This window comes from Pterocles gutturalis, unplaced genomic scaffold (assembly GCF_000699245.1).
Source record: "Pterocles gutturalis isolate BGI_N339 unplaced genomic scaffold, ASM69924v1 scaffold1952, whole genome shotgun sequence".
In the NCBI taxonomy this organism is placed as follows: domain Eukaryota; kingdom Metazoa; phylum Chordata; class Aves; order Pterocliformes; family Pteroclidae; genus Pterocles; species Pterocles gutturalis.
Genome location: NW_010109860.1, coordinates 681 through 17,758, shown reverse-complemented (window position 1 = coordinate 17,758; position 17,078 = coordinate 681). Strand labels below are relative to the sequence as shown.

The following is a 17,078-nucleotide window of genomic DNA, read 5'->3' as shown; positions in this document are numbered from 1 at the left end:
TGCCAGTTTACTACAGTGTCATTCCATCAGGTCAACAGAATAATTTAAGGTGAGTTTAACTCAGTTATGTGATTTCTCAGCAAAAGTATTTTAAAGGCAGACTTATCCTCTATTTAGTTTGGCTCTTATGCAATTAACTAAAACAACCAGTACTGCTTTAACTGGGACATACTTGTTGGACGGGAAAACACTGTTTCCCTATCACTTTCAGCAATACTTACTACAGTTCCACATCTTAATTTTTCTGCATTCCTTTTCCTACACGTGAAACACCAGTGTGTTTAGTAGCAGTGCCTTTTTGCAGTAACTTAAGATGACTACCCATATTCACTGGTTTTGTCAAAGATACTAGTTTAATAAGGTGTAGAGACAAGAGAATTGGAATCCCAGAAAAAGACTCGACTTTGTTACTTTTTTTTTTGAGCTCTACTTGGAAGGAGTGTAGCCTACTTTGTGTAGCTAACGAGCCTTGCTGGCACAAAGCTGGCTATGAAACCAGTACAGGAACTTTTTCCTATGCTCAAGGTTTGCTTGATAAGTAACTTTTTTTTTTTTTACCTCCCTTGGTAACAGCAAATTGGTTTACGTGTACAGACCTCCCTGTGTGTACATCTGCGTCCTCAACACTGAGTATTTGTGAGAGAACAGATAGGTAGATAATTAAAAGAATTCATTAGGATTAGTGCTTGTTAAAAATTTTTCTTTTCCTAGTTTTTGAAACTTACAAATGTGCATCATTTAAAAATACCTTGCTTGCAGCTTTTAAACAAGCAGCAACAGTATGAAGCTTGCTTTGTCCTTTTGTGAGTGCAGAGACTTAAATAGTATTTGTGACATCGCTGCATGGCTTCATCTACTCGGATCTGGATTCTTGTTCTTTGTATCTGAAGGTTCTTTTTATCCTTTTCTGTAGTTATATTTGAGGTTCAATGAAGTCGTAGGTAGACATAATCCTAGACTTTTTTTGATGTAAGTTTTGTTGCTTAATCTTTTGTGTAATTTAGAATATCCCTCCCTTTTGAACAGGGAAACATTTGTTAGGAATCCAGAGCAGACTAGCAACTAATGACAGCATCTTGCTTTTATCAAAATAGTTATGTTGTAGCACTTTGACAAGGAAGGCAGAATATTATTCTGCAGGAACTGAATACTCTCAAACCACTATTGCAAACTATACTCAGTAGACAGATCAGAAGCTGTGTGAGAGCACACAGCCCTTGCAGATATAAAACCACCTGGTTTAGTTTTCACTGAGTTTTGTCTGCTTTAATGGAAGGGAATCTTTGAATTAAAATTGTGTAACTGAACTATGGGACAAAGGATGGAAAAAACTTCTTGTTACGACATAAGTCATACAGGATTACACTTAATGTTTACTCCACAATTTGAAGTAATTTTTTTTTTTTTTGCTCATTCCCTCAGAATGTTTACTTTATCTGTTAGTACAGAAATGAAGTACAAGATTCCATAGGCACCATTCTGATTAAGGTCCACCAACCTGATGTTCTGGCTCTGTAGTACCACTAAGTGACCCTACTGCCAGAATTTGCCTGTGTGTGTTACTTAGCTGGTTTTTCCCCTGAATGCCCTGAAAAATACCTGTCATAAATAAACTTTTAAAATTATTATTTTCCTATATATTAGAAACCAATGAAAGGTTGTTTATCTCCTTCAGTCATCTTCCATGCCTAGTTATTTCTTCCTTTTCCCACACCCCCTTTGGTAAAACCATGGAAAAGCTGTAACCTCTTTAAGCCATGTTACTTTACCCTGAAGCAGATGCATGCTCGGTTGGTGTGCTGAATAAGCTGGCTCAGCAGCATGGGGCCAGCCTCCAGCTGAGGGACTGCATCTGAAATCCTCATGGCAGCTTCTATGGTGATTATTTAACAGAGACCTAATTTTGGGTAATTGGGCAAGACAATAAATTGTCTCTTTATTATTATTGTACATGTCTTTATACCAATATAGCAGTATCAATACAAAAATAATATATCAAAGTAGGTGAATTAGTACAGCTTCTTAATGTATGCAGGGCATAAGTTTTTGCCAAGGAAAGAGATGTGAAACTTTAGTCATCTAAAGAAAGAGTAGATTCAGGGGTAGATGGGAATATTATTGACTTTAAAATTAATAAAAATCTCAGTGATTTGCAGTACGTGTGGACAGCAAACGTAGCAGTCATGATTAAATAAATGAATGTAGCATAAATGCCTGTTAGTCATGTTCTTTTTATATTATTATTATTATTATTACAGTTCATCAGTAGGATATTTGCAGCCTCCTGGATCAGAGCAGATACAGTTTCCTAGAACATCATCACCATGCAACTCACAGCAGCTTCAAGGACAGCAGTGTGCAGGTTGGGGGAATAACGTTTCTATTGAAATGTCTAGCTATTATTGTGCTGGGTGACTGGATATTTGCTATTACGGGCTTGATTTAGAATTAACCTTTTGTATTATATTTCCTTCTGTGTGCCATTTTTGAAGTTATACTGGAGTCAGGTTAACTTGACTTCTTAATTTGTTTATCATTGAAAGCTCTCAAGTTACTTTCATAGAATTCAGTAATGTACATCATAACGCCTTGCATGTCTGCTTGTGAGTTGAGACAGACGTGAGAACTATACATTCTCAGCAGAATGACTTTCCTGAATAGCTACATAGATCTGAAAAATTTGATATTTGGGTTTACATTTGATAGAACAAGAGCAAGGTACATTTTGGAAACAGTATTTGTCTCTTCTCCTTAAGAAGCATCCTAGATTTCATTTAATGGAGTAGGAGTAACAATTGTCTTAAGAGTTCTGAGAAGAGGGTGAAAACTGTAAGTGGTCTGGGTTTGGAAAGAGACAAGAGGTAGCTTTTTGAGCTGCTGAAAAGCTAAATTAAATCCTCCGAAGATGTGTGGGATGTTCCGGTTTTGTTTTTATGGCAGCCTTGTTTACTGCTTTTACTCTCATAGTTTATAGCAACCATTCAAGTCAGAAGCCATCACCTCCTACATTATTGCCACCTTCATCAAAGTCAAAGCCACAACAGGCTGCTTCCATTGTGCACTACAGCATAGTGTCTCCACCCTCATCATGTAAAAGTTCGCCCACTGGTCTTTCCATCATGCAGCCAATAAAAGGTATATTTTATTGGGATTTTCATCTAAGCCATTCTGTCTAGAAATCTGTTGTAAATGATCACATTGATTTCATGGCTAACTGCTAGAAGAACAGCAACATGAGCACCATCTCTGCAAATACTTTTTTTTGTAATTCTTCATCTGAATTGCTATTATTGTAACTTTTAAAATGACAACTTTGAACTTGAGCAAATCAATAGCCAACTTCATGGGGGCAGCTTGGAGGCAGCAGATACGAGTGCCAGGAGAAGCACTTAAATCAGGTTCAGAATGTGCTGATCTAAAAAATATTAAGGTAATTTTTAAAAGGTGTATAATAGCAGCATCAATGGCATGTGAAAACAGCAGTGACATAGAGCTTGTGGTATCCATGAAATGTTTATGAATATAAATATCCAAACACTGAATTTCCAACCATAAAATTGATGGACTGGTCAGGAAATTAAGAGCGCTCGTGTTAGCTTCCAAACAAAAGGTTATAGAATCCTGTGATCACAAAAGTACTGTCCTCATTTTACCAACAGGGAATTTGATACATTAGGAGTTTGGCTGGTCAAAAAGGGGTAATCTCAAATATTGCTGTCGCAGTATTTTGCAAGCAAGCAGTAGATTAAACAGCTCCAGGTCAATGACCTAGATTCCAATAGAGATGTAGTGTTTCTTATGAACATGTAAGATATTTTTAGAGCTTATTTATTAGTAAATAGACAACATGTAGTTAAGTGGCAAGACAGCTGGATTAGCCACGTATTTTAGTTTGTGGGCAGGCTTGGTTTTGTTTCCATTTTGCTTCAAGTTTTGCTTTAATTCTGGAAGACTCATTTCAGGATGTCTAAAATTGGTCTCACACTAGTTTGTTCTTCTACTATCCTAATCTATCCTGGTAGTGCTGGTTTTCTGCAGTTTTGAAGGCCTAATTCAAACCTGTTAAACTGTGATTTAAAGAAGTTTGGTGAAGGGGGGGAGGCCTATGATATAGGGAGAACAAATTCTGAGAGAATAAAGAAAAGCATGCTTTTCAGTAAGTGATCTTGAGATGATGAATCAAGGCCACTGAGATAAGGACAAGGAGAATGTACATGGACAAGCAGCAGAGTTGTGTTTCTTTTCATTTGAAGAAGTTACAGAGGACCAGACTGCAAATGTGGGAAGCCTTTCAAGGATTTCTTCTGGGTTTTCCTTCTAAGGGGTTTTGACAGGTGGTAAAGTGTCTGCAAACTGACTTGGGCATTCTATGACACTTCATTTCATCAGCATGCTTGTTTAGGAACAGAATTCCATTTATTTTCATTAACTGAAATGCTGTGGGACTAGAAATAATAGAAAGAACAAGTCTTTCTGGATGTACAAAGTTTTCTTTTGCAGTTTAAATAGCATTTTCAGATTGTGACACTTTTTTAGGCATGGTGCTGTTAGATAGTTTCGAAAGACAAGCATGTTTTTGTTGGGTGTTCAGTTCTCTGAACAGAGATCAGTCAAAAATATTGTATGCTGAGTGTTGCAGAATACAATGCTATAGTATTATAAAACAGTAAGATGTGAATAAATATTTAAATGTATGAGTAAAATATTAAAATTAAACCCATTTTCTTGTGTAAAATGTAGTGTGTATATAGATGTACATCTGGTACATCTTGGGTTTACATATAGGGATAACCTAAGTTTATGGCTTTACTGTTTGGAAACTGTTGTGTTATATATTATTCTGATGATGTAGTAGATACCCATAAACAAGAGTTATATTTTATTTTGCTGTGCAACAAAATAGAAATATTCACAATGTGGCTCTTACATGAAAAAAGCAGAGACTCTTGAATTCTTATCCTCTGCTGAAGTTCACCAGATATCTGATGCTTCCACTTCAAGGTGTAACATGTGGGTAGAACTTCTTGCCATTAAAATGGAAGTATAGATGTGAAAACATTACTGGTATTACTTCATGTATTTTTATAAAAATCAATGTAGTAAGTATTTCAGAATACAGTTTACAAAAGCTAATGGAGTTTCAACATTATGATTTCATTATTCTCCATTGTTTGGTTTGCTTTTCGAGGGAGTCTCTTTCTTTTTGTGGAGCCCAGGGGGTAGTGAAAACATCAGCCCATTTTAAAAAATCCAAGATGAATTCATTTTATAATCTGTATTTGACTGCACCTAGCAGATGCTATGACGCAAGTAGTAAATTGAGAAGATTGTAAACTCCCTCTTTAAAGGTGGATGATTAAATAATGTTTAAACCATGTGTTTTAATCGTGGTTTCTGAGAAATGCTGTAAACAATGGGTAGAGCAGAGAAGGAAATTGCAAACAACCATTTACAAGTAAACAGGACATTATATAAATTACCTGGGACAGAGCCAGGTCAAAGGGGGAAGACAGCTGCTCTCTCAGACAGCCTCTCGTCACAACTCCCCATGCGAAACCTTATGGAACAGCCTTGGCTGTTTAGCTGTTCTACCCTGACTTTGAAATTTCTGTAGCTACCACAGTAGCAAAGTGGTATGGGATGTGGGGGATCCATTTGCAGTTTCTGCTCAGAAAAACTTCATCTATAGAACATACGGGTAATTTTGCCTCAGGCTAAAGACTGATTCCAGGTCTTCCTGATGTACGCCATCATATCAGAGAAAGCATTTTGAGTCCATATCGCTGTATATCATGTAAAACTAGGTAACTTCTATTTTTTAAATTAAGCATTTTTTTGCTTAATACCACATGTTCTTCAATGCCTTGCGCTGACAGTAACTACAGCGAATGCTGAATACTTTCAACTACCATTAAATAGAATGATTTCTTTCAAAAATATTCTCAATAATGAGTTTCAGTGGTTCCACTGGAAAAGTAGTTCTGGGAAGCCCTCATTAAGTTAACTATTGCAGTGGGAATATAATTGTACACAAGATACTGCCCTAGTTTTCTAGAATTCAGCAGCTTATTTAGTAAAACATTCATTATGTTATTTGTCTTTTTTTTTTTTTTTGAATGCATGTCTGTTCTGCTAAAATGAAAATTGAGATGTATGATGAATTGTATCCTACTGACTTCTTGTCTTGTAGCGGTAGCACCACCACCAGGTGGAGGAGTAGTAATGATGCAGCTTAATGTACCTAACAATCCTCAGCCTCGGAACCATTCACCTCCACAGTGGAAACAGAATAAATATTACTGTGATCATCAAAGGGGGCAGAAGTCCACAGAACTTAGCACTTTAGACAGTGCTGCACAGGCACAGGTATGAGTTTGTTGTGTTGTCTTCCAGGATGACTTAAAGTTTGCATAAATTGTATCTTCGCATGGTTTTTTGAAAGTTCGTTTTGCAGAACAAAAATCTGCTCTGGTAGTATTTAATATAGCTATTTTAACTGTAATTCAGTCTTTGAATGCTGTAGGTGGTGTTTAGCTTGTTCAACTAGGTGCCTTTTAAAACACTAACTTGTTGTTTATTCCAGTTGCAGCATAGTCCTCAACTAGGTAGTCCTGTCACCTCACCAGCCCAATCACCAGCACCAGCTCAGCTATCAAACATGAAGAACATCCGTCCCACATTAACACCTCTTTCTATTGTGTCCCAGTTTTCTAGACCTTTTGTCCCTGGACAAGGTATATTCTTAGTTAATTAATGTGTGTATGCTTTTTATTTGAAAGTTTTAAAATACCAGTTATATGAGGATTTTCTAACTACCTGTGGCTCGCTTTAGTAGTAATGCTATTGAAGCAGGATCATCAAAATTATCCACTCAAGCATCATGGAAAATTTCACCTTCTCTCTTCACTGATACTGTCTCCTGTATTCTCAAAAGCTTTTAATTTTCTTCTTATTGTGAGACCTATAACCCAGCAGCTTTCTCATATGTGAAATTCCCCATTTTAGCATTGAAAATATTAATTAAAAGTTTGATATAATTTAGCTTCAAGTTTTAACCATAAATCAAGAAGTTGACACACTGTCAGAAAGGATACAATTTTAGAGCTACAAAGATAAAATCAATAATGGGGGACTAGCTGATCTCAATACATCAGGTGGGCATCTTCTCTTTTGGGGAAAAATGATACAGAGATGCAATGCTGAGATGAATGTTATGCCAACCACAATTAACAGTCGTTGATGCACTGAATCAAACCACTGCCTAAGCGAGAATTCTTCATCCCTTTGTAGGAAAACTAGCACGATGGGACTAGAGCCTCTAGCCAGTACTGTTGCTACTTCAGTTAGTATTTCAGGTAGTACCCACCCAAAGACAGAAAAAAATCCTTGTAGGAGAATTTCAGTCCTCTGCTGCCATGTTAGCAGAAAAACAGAAAATAGGGAATTTTCACTGACATGTGACAGTTTAAAAACATTTTAAAACCAAATGATAAAAAACCCTTTGTCAGTGAGCAGCGATGTCCTGCTATAGTTCCCAGGCTCAAAATTAATGGGTCTATTTTACACAAAGATTTACGTTAAAGCAAAACTTACAGAAAAATCTGTATGTCTTCCTTATTGGTAAAGAAAACCTTACTTTCTTGTCTGTCTTTCTTACCTTCTGCATAATCTTTGTCAGTGCTTTGTATTCTGATGTTGTTCTAAAAATTCCAGGTTGCCTGTTGTAAAGTATACCTCTCAACTTCCTTAATGTTTTGTGATTCCATTGTCTTTGTGGATCCTTGGAGCAAATAGGAATGTGAAGATGTACGTGGCACTAAAACCAATAAAAATTATTAAATTAGTACACTAAGGAGCTTTAGCCTTATTAAGCTCATTTTGAAATGAGAGTATTTAGATAAGACTGCAATGAAGAAAAACTTTTAGTGTTTTTCAGTGTAATCCTGAAACACAAGAAGGCTTGTACCTTTTCACCTTGTGATCAGTATATGACTGACTTACATTTATTTAATTATGCCAAATCTTACTTTGTTAGCCTAGCCAAATACACTACTTTGTGCATAGTTATTCTGCTTTCTCTTCTGTGTAAGATATACAAAAGGAACTTGGAGGAAGATTTCATATAACAGCAAAACCCTTCTAATTACCTTTCTCTTTAAGGAGATGCCAGATACCCATTGCTTGGCCAACCCCTGCAATACAATCCACCATCTTTATTACGTGGACAAGTAACAAGCCAACAGGTATTAAAGAGAACAGTCTCCTGGCAACACTGAAAAAAACAATTCAGGACTACCATTAAAACCACCATGAGTAGGGGAATATGTTATTGCATTAGAAAAGTAATTGAGTGGAAGGTGCTTGCTTTCCAATAGTGGTTTTATTCTGTGTTGATACTTCCCATTGTTCTTGTTTGTTGTATTTAAAAAAAAAAAGTGAGAAACATTTGCCTGAAATTTCGCTTTAGGCACAGTATAGGTTATGGTTTCTGGTTTGTTTGTTGGGTTTTTTTTAAGCAACTTGCCAGCAGTTCGAAAAATCACAGAGAGAACATCTGCTAAAAGTATTTTCTTTTATTTGAATAACAATTGAAAAATAGAAAATGCATGTGGGTATTTCTAAACAAAGAGTGGGATTGTTTCTTATAAGAAAAACAAAACCAAAGTATTAGTGTTAGCAAAGCTAAAAAGTTTTGCCATCTATTTAGTTGTTGGGACAGACACATAGACCTCCTACCTCTACCTTCCTCTGTTCTACCCAAGATCAGCCAGAAGATGTGAAGGACGGGGTGGGGTGGGTGGGGATGTTCTTACCAGAAGATTTAAGGTGATTTTTTTCATCATTTCCTCCCTTTCTTCTGAAGCCAAGGACTGAATGTGCCTGACTGCAGGATTGTTAAACTCCAAGACTAAAACTGGACATGAAAATCTTTTCTGTACCATGGTAGTGCAGGTTATTTTCCAGACATTCCTCTGCACTGTTTTTCACTGAGCTAACCTAGAAATTTTAAGATACTGGTACACTGTCATTAAAGTACATCATTTATGTCAATCTTCACAGTGTCAGCCTGGAAACAGACATGGAAACAGGGGAAAGAAACCAGCAAAGAAGGCTGCTTCAGCAGATCTTGGTGCAGGAGAACCAGGTATGGAATTGCTGATTGACACAGTCCTCCAGAAAAATGAATTCTAGTGATGGGCTGAGAATGTAACAAGAAGAGCACAGGTGAGAAAAGGGCCAGAATGAAGAGTAGTTGGACAGAAATGGACATGGCAAACACTGGAAACACAAGGATGAACAGAGACCCTTGGAGAGATTAAAGAGGGAGATTAAATTAAAAAAGTGTAGTTTTGAAGGCTGGAGAAAAGACCAGAGAAGATCAGGATATAAAAGAAAAGTACTAAAAGGAAAAGCAAGTTTGTCAGTTTATTTGGATTTAAGTTCTATTATATTGGTACATTAAATATTGTTATATTAAATATACATGTCCCCTGCTTCCTTTTACTTGCATAAAATGTGAAATCAAACAAATGACAAATTAATTTGTGCTTCTTTTTCTTCTAATATAAACAAGCACATGAATTTGGGGGACAAATTAGGAGATCTACAGATTAGCTCCTTAGAGTTGGTAAAGGTGTTGTCCAAATAAAACTTGACATCATCTTTACTGGAAAGAATTTTTGTTGCAAGTGTTAGCTACTATCAGCTCTTTGCAGAAAGTTACAGATAAAGTGGCTTTTGCGAAAAGTTTACTGGAGAGGATTTTTTGAGAGAAGACAGGCTAGTGTTTTAGCACGGTGATGTGTGAAGAGTCAGTCAGATAGTACAGTGAGTTCTCAAACCTGCTGCAAAATTAGGTGTTGATTATTTGATTATTTTTCCCCTCTGTCTTTTGAGGGCCGTCTTTGTATTCTCAGCTTTTATTTGTAGACTTGTAGCTGTAAGCTGTGCTAAATGTGAAAGCAAAAGGCTCTTTAGAATACCAGAAATGGAATGTCTGTGTATTTGGTATCAGCCAACTGGAGATACAAGTATGAAATAACTAATTTTCCATTGTCTCTGTTGTATCATTAAGTACAATGACCAATTTAGATTCAATGTTTTTCTTGTTTCAGTTGTGGGAAAAGTTCTAGAAATTACTGAACTGCCAGAAGGCATAACTCGTATGGAAGCAGAAAAACTATTTGGAGAACTTTTAAAAGTTGGTGCCAAGATTCGGTGGCTAAGGGATTCACAGTGTCTACAAACACAGCAGCAGCACCATCGTCGTTACTGTGGCAGCGGAGACAGTAGCGTGAACACTGAGCCACCCAAACCTAGTGACTTGGCTTCCACTTACACGGTTCTAGCTACGTTCCCTACAATGTCAGCTGCTCAGAATGCATTGAAGAAACAAAGCAGTACCTCAGTGAACAAGTTCAGGCTGAGAATGAGCAAGAAGCACTACGACTTTCACGTTCTGGAAAGGGCTAGTTCTCAGTAGCAGTTACATCAGTGGACACTCAGCCTTTACCACTTCCATATCCTCCTCTCCTTGATTGGCTTGATGTTATGGGGTTTCTGTTCTCTCCATAGAGACTCCTGGGATGTTTTGTCATATGACATGAGCTATTGAAGAATAAATAACCCAGTGATCCAGCAAGATGAAGAAAAAAAATACAGAGTAAATCCCAGACAATAGCATTCCTTTCTACAAGGAATGCTGTTGAAATGCCCCCTACTTTTATAGTAGTTTTGTTTTATATTTTTGAATTCTTGTATCAGATCCAAAGTTCTATTGTACAGCAAACATTCATAAAAATCCATATTCAGATTTGTATTTTATAGTCCCTTTTCACAGCCAGCACAGAGCTGTCCATTCCAAGGCAGGAACCTGAGGATTGGTGGAGGGGAAAAGAGAACCATTTTCAAGGAATTACACTCATTTTCTAGCAAACAACCCCAAATCTTCAAGTTAACCTGTTCTTTGTCCCTTGTGTCTTTCTTTTTTTTTTTTTAATGAAAAAAAAACATATTTTAGTAACTAACTCCTTAGATGGTCATTTTCTTTTGAGATTCATTCAAGCAATGTCAAAAGAAATTACAAGTAGGTTGTACCCTTGAAGGATTAATTTCTGATCCAACAAGTTTAGTAATTATTTAAAGGAGAATATGAATAGGTTACAGAGAATGTTCACTGAATCACATTTTAATATTTCCTTTTAGCAAGAGTGTGAAGAACAAAATGTATCTTCACAAGTGACAAAATGTTTGCACTTTAATTGTGTTTCCACCAGTATGGATCTCTTTCTCTTCCTTTTCACGCTAAGATAATTGTGTTTGATAAGTGCTGGAAACCTTTTTAATGGTTTAAGTTTTCATCATTTGCAGATGCTCACTGGACTTAAAGATTCATTGCACATAAATGAAACAAACTTTTTTCAATTTGTGTAATTTGCAAGGCTGTACAATGTGTGCTGATGCAAGCCTTTTTCAGTTCAAGAAAATAAATGTTTACAAACACGAACTTTTTCAGTGCACTTGTTTAAACTTTTAGGAGTCTTCTGAAACCTGGATGAACACATATTAATGGTTTGGATCCCTTCAAATGTGAGAGAAGAAGTTAAAAATAACACAAATGCTAGAACTTCTCAAAGAACCACTATCACTTTTCCTCCTCTTGAAGAATTACATTATCCCACCCTTCATAATTTTAAGATATTTTCCTATATAACTAAAAAAAGAGGGAAATTGATAGGAGACCATAAGGGACTGCTCCTGTTTTTTTTTTTATGTTTGGCACAGGCACTGATTTGCTGTGTAGACGAGCAACTACTTGTTCCCTTCTTAAGGCTGTTGTGTCGTAAAAGATGCATTTCTAACTTCTCTAAGTGGAAACTTAAGGTAAACACGTTTAAAAACACATTTTACAGAGGAAAAGTAAAGAATTTAGGTGCCTAAACCAGCATTAATTTTCATCTTCTATACAAAAAAGTCCTACCCTGAACTACCAACCATAAACATGTGAAGTGGCAAGAACAGCTCTATGCATGTTCAATTCTTAAATCCTTCGTGTGATGAATCAAAGTACGTGTAAGAATACTGAATACCCACAGCCTAATAATTTAGGTGTATGGGACTTGATTCTGCAAAATGCTGTAGTGACAGGTATTTATATGACTAAAGGTGCATGTACACATAGATGCTCCCCTAAAACAGAGGGGGAAACGTTCACCTTCAAGCCCCTCACCAAAAGACAAACCTATTTATCCCTGTCTGCTTTTCTAAAAGGATGGTACTTTTTGGCATTTGAGCCCTTATGCTACCACATGAATGAATATACTACTTGAATGAGGGGATGTATTTCTTCCTCCTCAGGTTGGATTGCTGTAGTTTACTGTACCCAAAACCAAAGATGGTAAGAATCCTCTGCTTATGCAGATTATAATATTCCCCTTCTCTGAATAGCACAGAGATTGTGACATGACTAATGCTCATGTTCCATCACTGCCTCTTGTTGATTTCCAGTGCTAGTTTAAGATTATGGGTTTAATCCTATATAGCAGTTAACAGATTATAGGTCTGTAATGACAGGTGTCACAAACCAGAGGCAGCTGCCTCCTGTGGCTAACATATTCCAAGACAAGACTTTTCAGGGATTTACAAGAGTCAATAGCTGAGAGCTTCCATCTATTCTGAACAATCTAAGAACTAAATCAAATCACACACCAAATCAAACCATTTCCAAAGTATGCTGTGTGACTTGCTTCATTATCTTTCCCGATAATAACCCGAGAAGAAAAGGTAATGTGAGAGGTAAGCGTGGACAACACAAGCAATGCAGACAAGAGGGAAGGGATACATGGATTAGGAACAAGGCCCAGCAAATACTTAATTTTTATCAAATAAGTTGTGAACTTGAGTGAAAATTGCCCTAGAAGAAAAAGTTAAAACATTGAATAAGCCAGTTGTATTCTAATCCTGAATCTGATACTTAGCTACCATTACTACAGGCAGGTCACCCTTTCTGAGTATGTTTTCCTTTGTGTTATACACATCCAGACCAAAAAAATGCCCTTTGGAAGCATCAAAGCCCCCTGATGTTTGCAGTGGGCACAGACTTCAAATATTTCTGCTTTACAGTCGTCTTCATTCCTCATTTTGTGATATTTCATACTGTCCCTTGCAACTCAACAGGGTCTAAACTCATCTAACCAAGTCCATTTGTACCTTCCTGGCTTTTACAGTTCTGCCCTTTTGGTTCCTTAAAACACACAAGCCTAGGGACTGTGTACAAAAACCCTGGCACTGGATTTGTTCTATAGATTTGGATCATATTCTGGAAAGCAAATAGACATTGTACATAAAACTACCATTCTCAAGGAATTTTGTGGTACTGTAGTGTATTTGAGCTTCCTGTAATTTAACATTAAAGCCACTCTTAAAGCAAACAGTAGCAAAAGGAATTAAGTGGGGACTTAAATTACACTGCAGTAATTTAATACATTTCATTTGATTTGGAACATGTCTTATAACTTTTAAAGCTGAGGGGGAAAGCCCTGGAAAAATAACCAGGAAAAGCCAAACAAATCTGGCTACTACCTACTCCACCAACAGTTACTACTTCTTGATTTTCATTTTTAATTCATGCAGTTATATTACTGTGTAAAATGTGTCCCTAAACTGTCAACAGATTCAATGTTGTTTGTGATAATACAGTGAAAATTAAAAATTAAGGAACCAAATTTAAGCCCCATATTCTGGAACACGTAAAACCACATGGCCATGAGGTTTGTATTCAGGTAGATCATAACAGCACACCTGAGAGCCTACTCACAGCCTCCACATGGCTGCCTAACTACAGCCTCATGTGCCTAATGTTTCAGTCAGACTGGACTGGTGTAAAGTGAAACACTGGCAATAGGCTTCTTGCATCTTACCTGAGAAGAAGACTCCTTCCTGGGCAAATTTAACCTATTATAATTTGAAATCCTTTTATTTCACACACATACACTGAGAAGATGATGTAAAAAGAAAAGTAGCAGAACATCTACAAAGAAAGAGCTCTAGCTCTGTGGTGTACTGAAGACCATAGTGTTTAGGTGCTTCTACCTGCAACCATCCCTAATCCTACTCAACTTCTGCAGAACCACAGTTATGTTTCATGATCCAGGTAGTACAGGACAGTGAAACCTGAGTTCCATTTTGCTAAAGCATGAGAAGAATTGGTTAGCTTGATGAACGAAATAAGGTACCTTGATACACAACATGCCTTTCACAGTAGGACCATTTTTTTGTCTTGCGCTATTCAAACAGCCCTGTACCCTTATCCTAGCTAGTAATGTAAGCCATTTCCTTCTCAAAGTGGAATAAAAGGTTATTTGTGCCTTAAAACTTCACATTCCACATGTTTGTTGTTTTGAATTAATCTTGTTCTAACTTGTTTCGATGTCTGAAAGGGAGTCAAAATTACAACTAACTTATAAATACCTATTTGAGCTCCAAAACATATTTTTTTCCCTAGAAAACTGGTAATTTGCTGTATTTAGCTCTGAGGCAAAGAATGTTTGTATGAAGTTTTGGAGAAAATTCATCAGAACACTTTTATGTTACTGGTCATGAAAAATTATTGTAGCTGGAATTTTTCTATTACAAGCTGAGAAAGGACTTATTTCAATCCCTTCAAATGTTTCTACAGCTCAATCTTCATGAAGGTTGATGTGCTGCCTCTATTCGATGTCCTGCTCCTATTACACTTAAAATGTTTTGGGTTTGGGTATTTTTGGCTATTGATATCAGCAAGTATAAACTTAAAATTGCACAATGTCAAAGTGACTTCACTTTGGAAGCCTTATTTCTCGGGTGTAGAGCAGAACCCTCAACGGCCTGATTTCCAAAACATTCTGAAAATTAAGTCCCTTAAAGTTCTCATATTCCGGAACCTGAGAGCAAAGTCACTATTCACATCTGAAAACTTCAGATGCAAAGCCCAGCATAAACGAAACTGCCTCTTGGCTGACCTGAAACTGTATTCAATTACGTCCTTATCACAACACGAGTCTGCTTTTGGTTCAATGTCTGCCTTGTAGGCTGGAGTTTGGACCTGACTCTGTCTGGCAGGCCCTTATTAGCAAGGTTTATTTTTTATCCTGCTTGTAACTACTTGACGTTTTGCAATGTTTGCTCTTGGTCAAAATCTGTCAGGTTGAAAGTGGATCTTGCTTAAGAGATGATTAAGAAGCACTGAAATTTGGTCCAGGGCACAAACACTTCAGTGTTTGCTGCTTTTTTTCATTTTTCAGTCTCACTGGTAAAGCACACGAGCCTAGTCATTATATGGGATGCATGCAACTGCAATGGACTGTTTCTGCACTTCTGAAGAGAAGCCTGAATGTCAGATAAGACTAGTGCTGCAAACCAAAGAGCTATATAGGAAAATCTGTATGTTGCTGATAGTTGTATGCTTTTAAAACTGGTATAAATAATAAAAATAAACTGTGCTGCTGTGGATAATGCTTAACAGTGAGGTTTATTCTTAATTCCCATGCCCCAGTTAACTGAGAATCTGAATTAGACTAAGGATTGATGATAATACATCAGGCTGACAGCAGTGAATTTTTTCAGATGCTGGTGCAACAGAGGTGAAAGGCATGCTAGAAGCTGGCTGCAATACTGACTAGCTTCAACCCTAAGCTTTCAGTTACATTTACTTTCCCAAAATTACTCGACAGCTAACTTAAAGAAACAAAAAGCAGCAATATTGCATAGCATACTTGAATTACAGAGGACCTTGGTTTGAACTTGAGAGGGGAGACACTGCTACTCTGCCTCTTTCTATTACCTTAACTTCTGCACTAGTAATTAGGGAAACTGGTATGCAGCACAGCCTTGTCTTCCTTATTGTTTCCAAATCAATTACTCCAAGAAACAGCATTATTAAGTATGCTATGATAGTCTATCACATTGATTTATACATACCAGGAAATACACCAGAGCTTGTCTCCATGTTTACTCTGATTTGTTGCCTTTTTACCTGGCTTAAACTGATGCTTCAATTTGTTAGTGTGAAGCAAGAGTGCAATTAAAAAAAGTGCTTCACTAGTGAAAATATTTTCCTTTTTAATCCAAGTTATCTGTGCTGTTTTTTGGGGAAAAATTAATCTATTAAAATGAATGACTGTCTTGCACTGTTTCCCATAGTGATTGCTGAATTTGGTTTTGTGTGTTCATTTTAACAACCTAGCTGACATTTCCACAAGAGTAAGCAATGTAATACATACACACACACACACAAAATTTGCCCAAGTCAGCCAGGGACTTGGCAGCACACCAAGGCACTGAATTCTGGGTAATGCTTCAGCTATCAAATTATTTTTTCTTATTTCCCAATAAAACTTTCTACTTTTCCTAGGCCTACAGATTGAAGACCTCTGCTGTTCCCTCATGATTCCAGGGGCTCTCAGATCAATTATAGCAGAAGCACATCCAACAGCACATCAGTGACCCTAGAGTTAGAGAATTATACTTATAAAGTTGTAATTATTTGAGAATGTAATATAAATAGTTCCTGATGATGTAAAAGATTGTATACCCTCACAAAAGTTACCTATCCAGTTATAAGTATGCCTTTCCACCTTTATGTTTAAACTAAATTTCTTCCTTGCTTGCAGTGGTGTAGAAATTTTCAAAAATCAGATTTGCAAAATAATTTCCAAAAAATATGGTGTTCGACACTTCATTCACCCTTCTCATGCAACTCGGTTTCCAACTTAGGGTTTAAATGACATGCAATAAATACAAACTACAGCTGTTGGGAATGCCCCCAGAACTAGTGCAACACATTCAAATTCTTCACAGAGCTTAAGATACTAATACACATTACAACCTAACCTCTTCCTCTGTATGCACAGTCTTTTTGTTCATCTCCAAAAATGTATAGTTTAATTTAATACCATCTGACATTTGGCACTGTTCTCAAATCTGTTTAGTACCATGAAGGAATATTTAAATAAGTAATACCATTTAAGCAGAAAAGCTATAGTGTTCTGATGGTTACTCTTTAAGAAATTTGCAGAAGCACAATACATGTATGCAAAGCT

At 36.8% G+C, this 17,078-nt stretch overlaps 1 protein-coding gene across 1 annotated transcript in view; it reads left to right on the top strand.

Moving 5' to 3' along the window:
* LOC104461477 (R3H domain-containing protein 1-like) overlaps positions 1-11,503 on the top strand; it is a 49,592-nt gene extending 38,089 nt beyond the window's left edge. Inside the window, 8 exon segments of the mRNA XM_010073097.1 lie at positions 1-49; positions 2,259-2,362; positions 2,968-3,135; positions 6,191-6,360; positions 6,584-6,734; positions 8,161-8,243; positions 9,061-9,145; positions 10,116-11,503. The exon segment at positions 1-49 is cut by the window's left edge and continues 22 nt beyond it. Coding sequence (XP_010071399.1) covers positions 1-49; positions 2,259-2,362; positions 2,968-3,135; positions 6,191-6,360; positions 6,584-6,734; positions 8,161-8,243; positions 9,061-9,145; positions 10,116-10,483 — 1,178 coding nt within the window. The 3' untranslated portion in view covers positions 10,484-11,503.
* Positions 11,504-17,078: the final 5,575 nt, after the last annotated feature.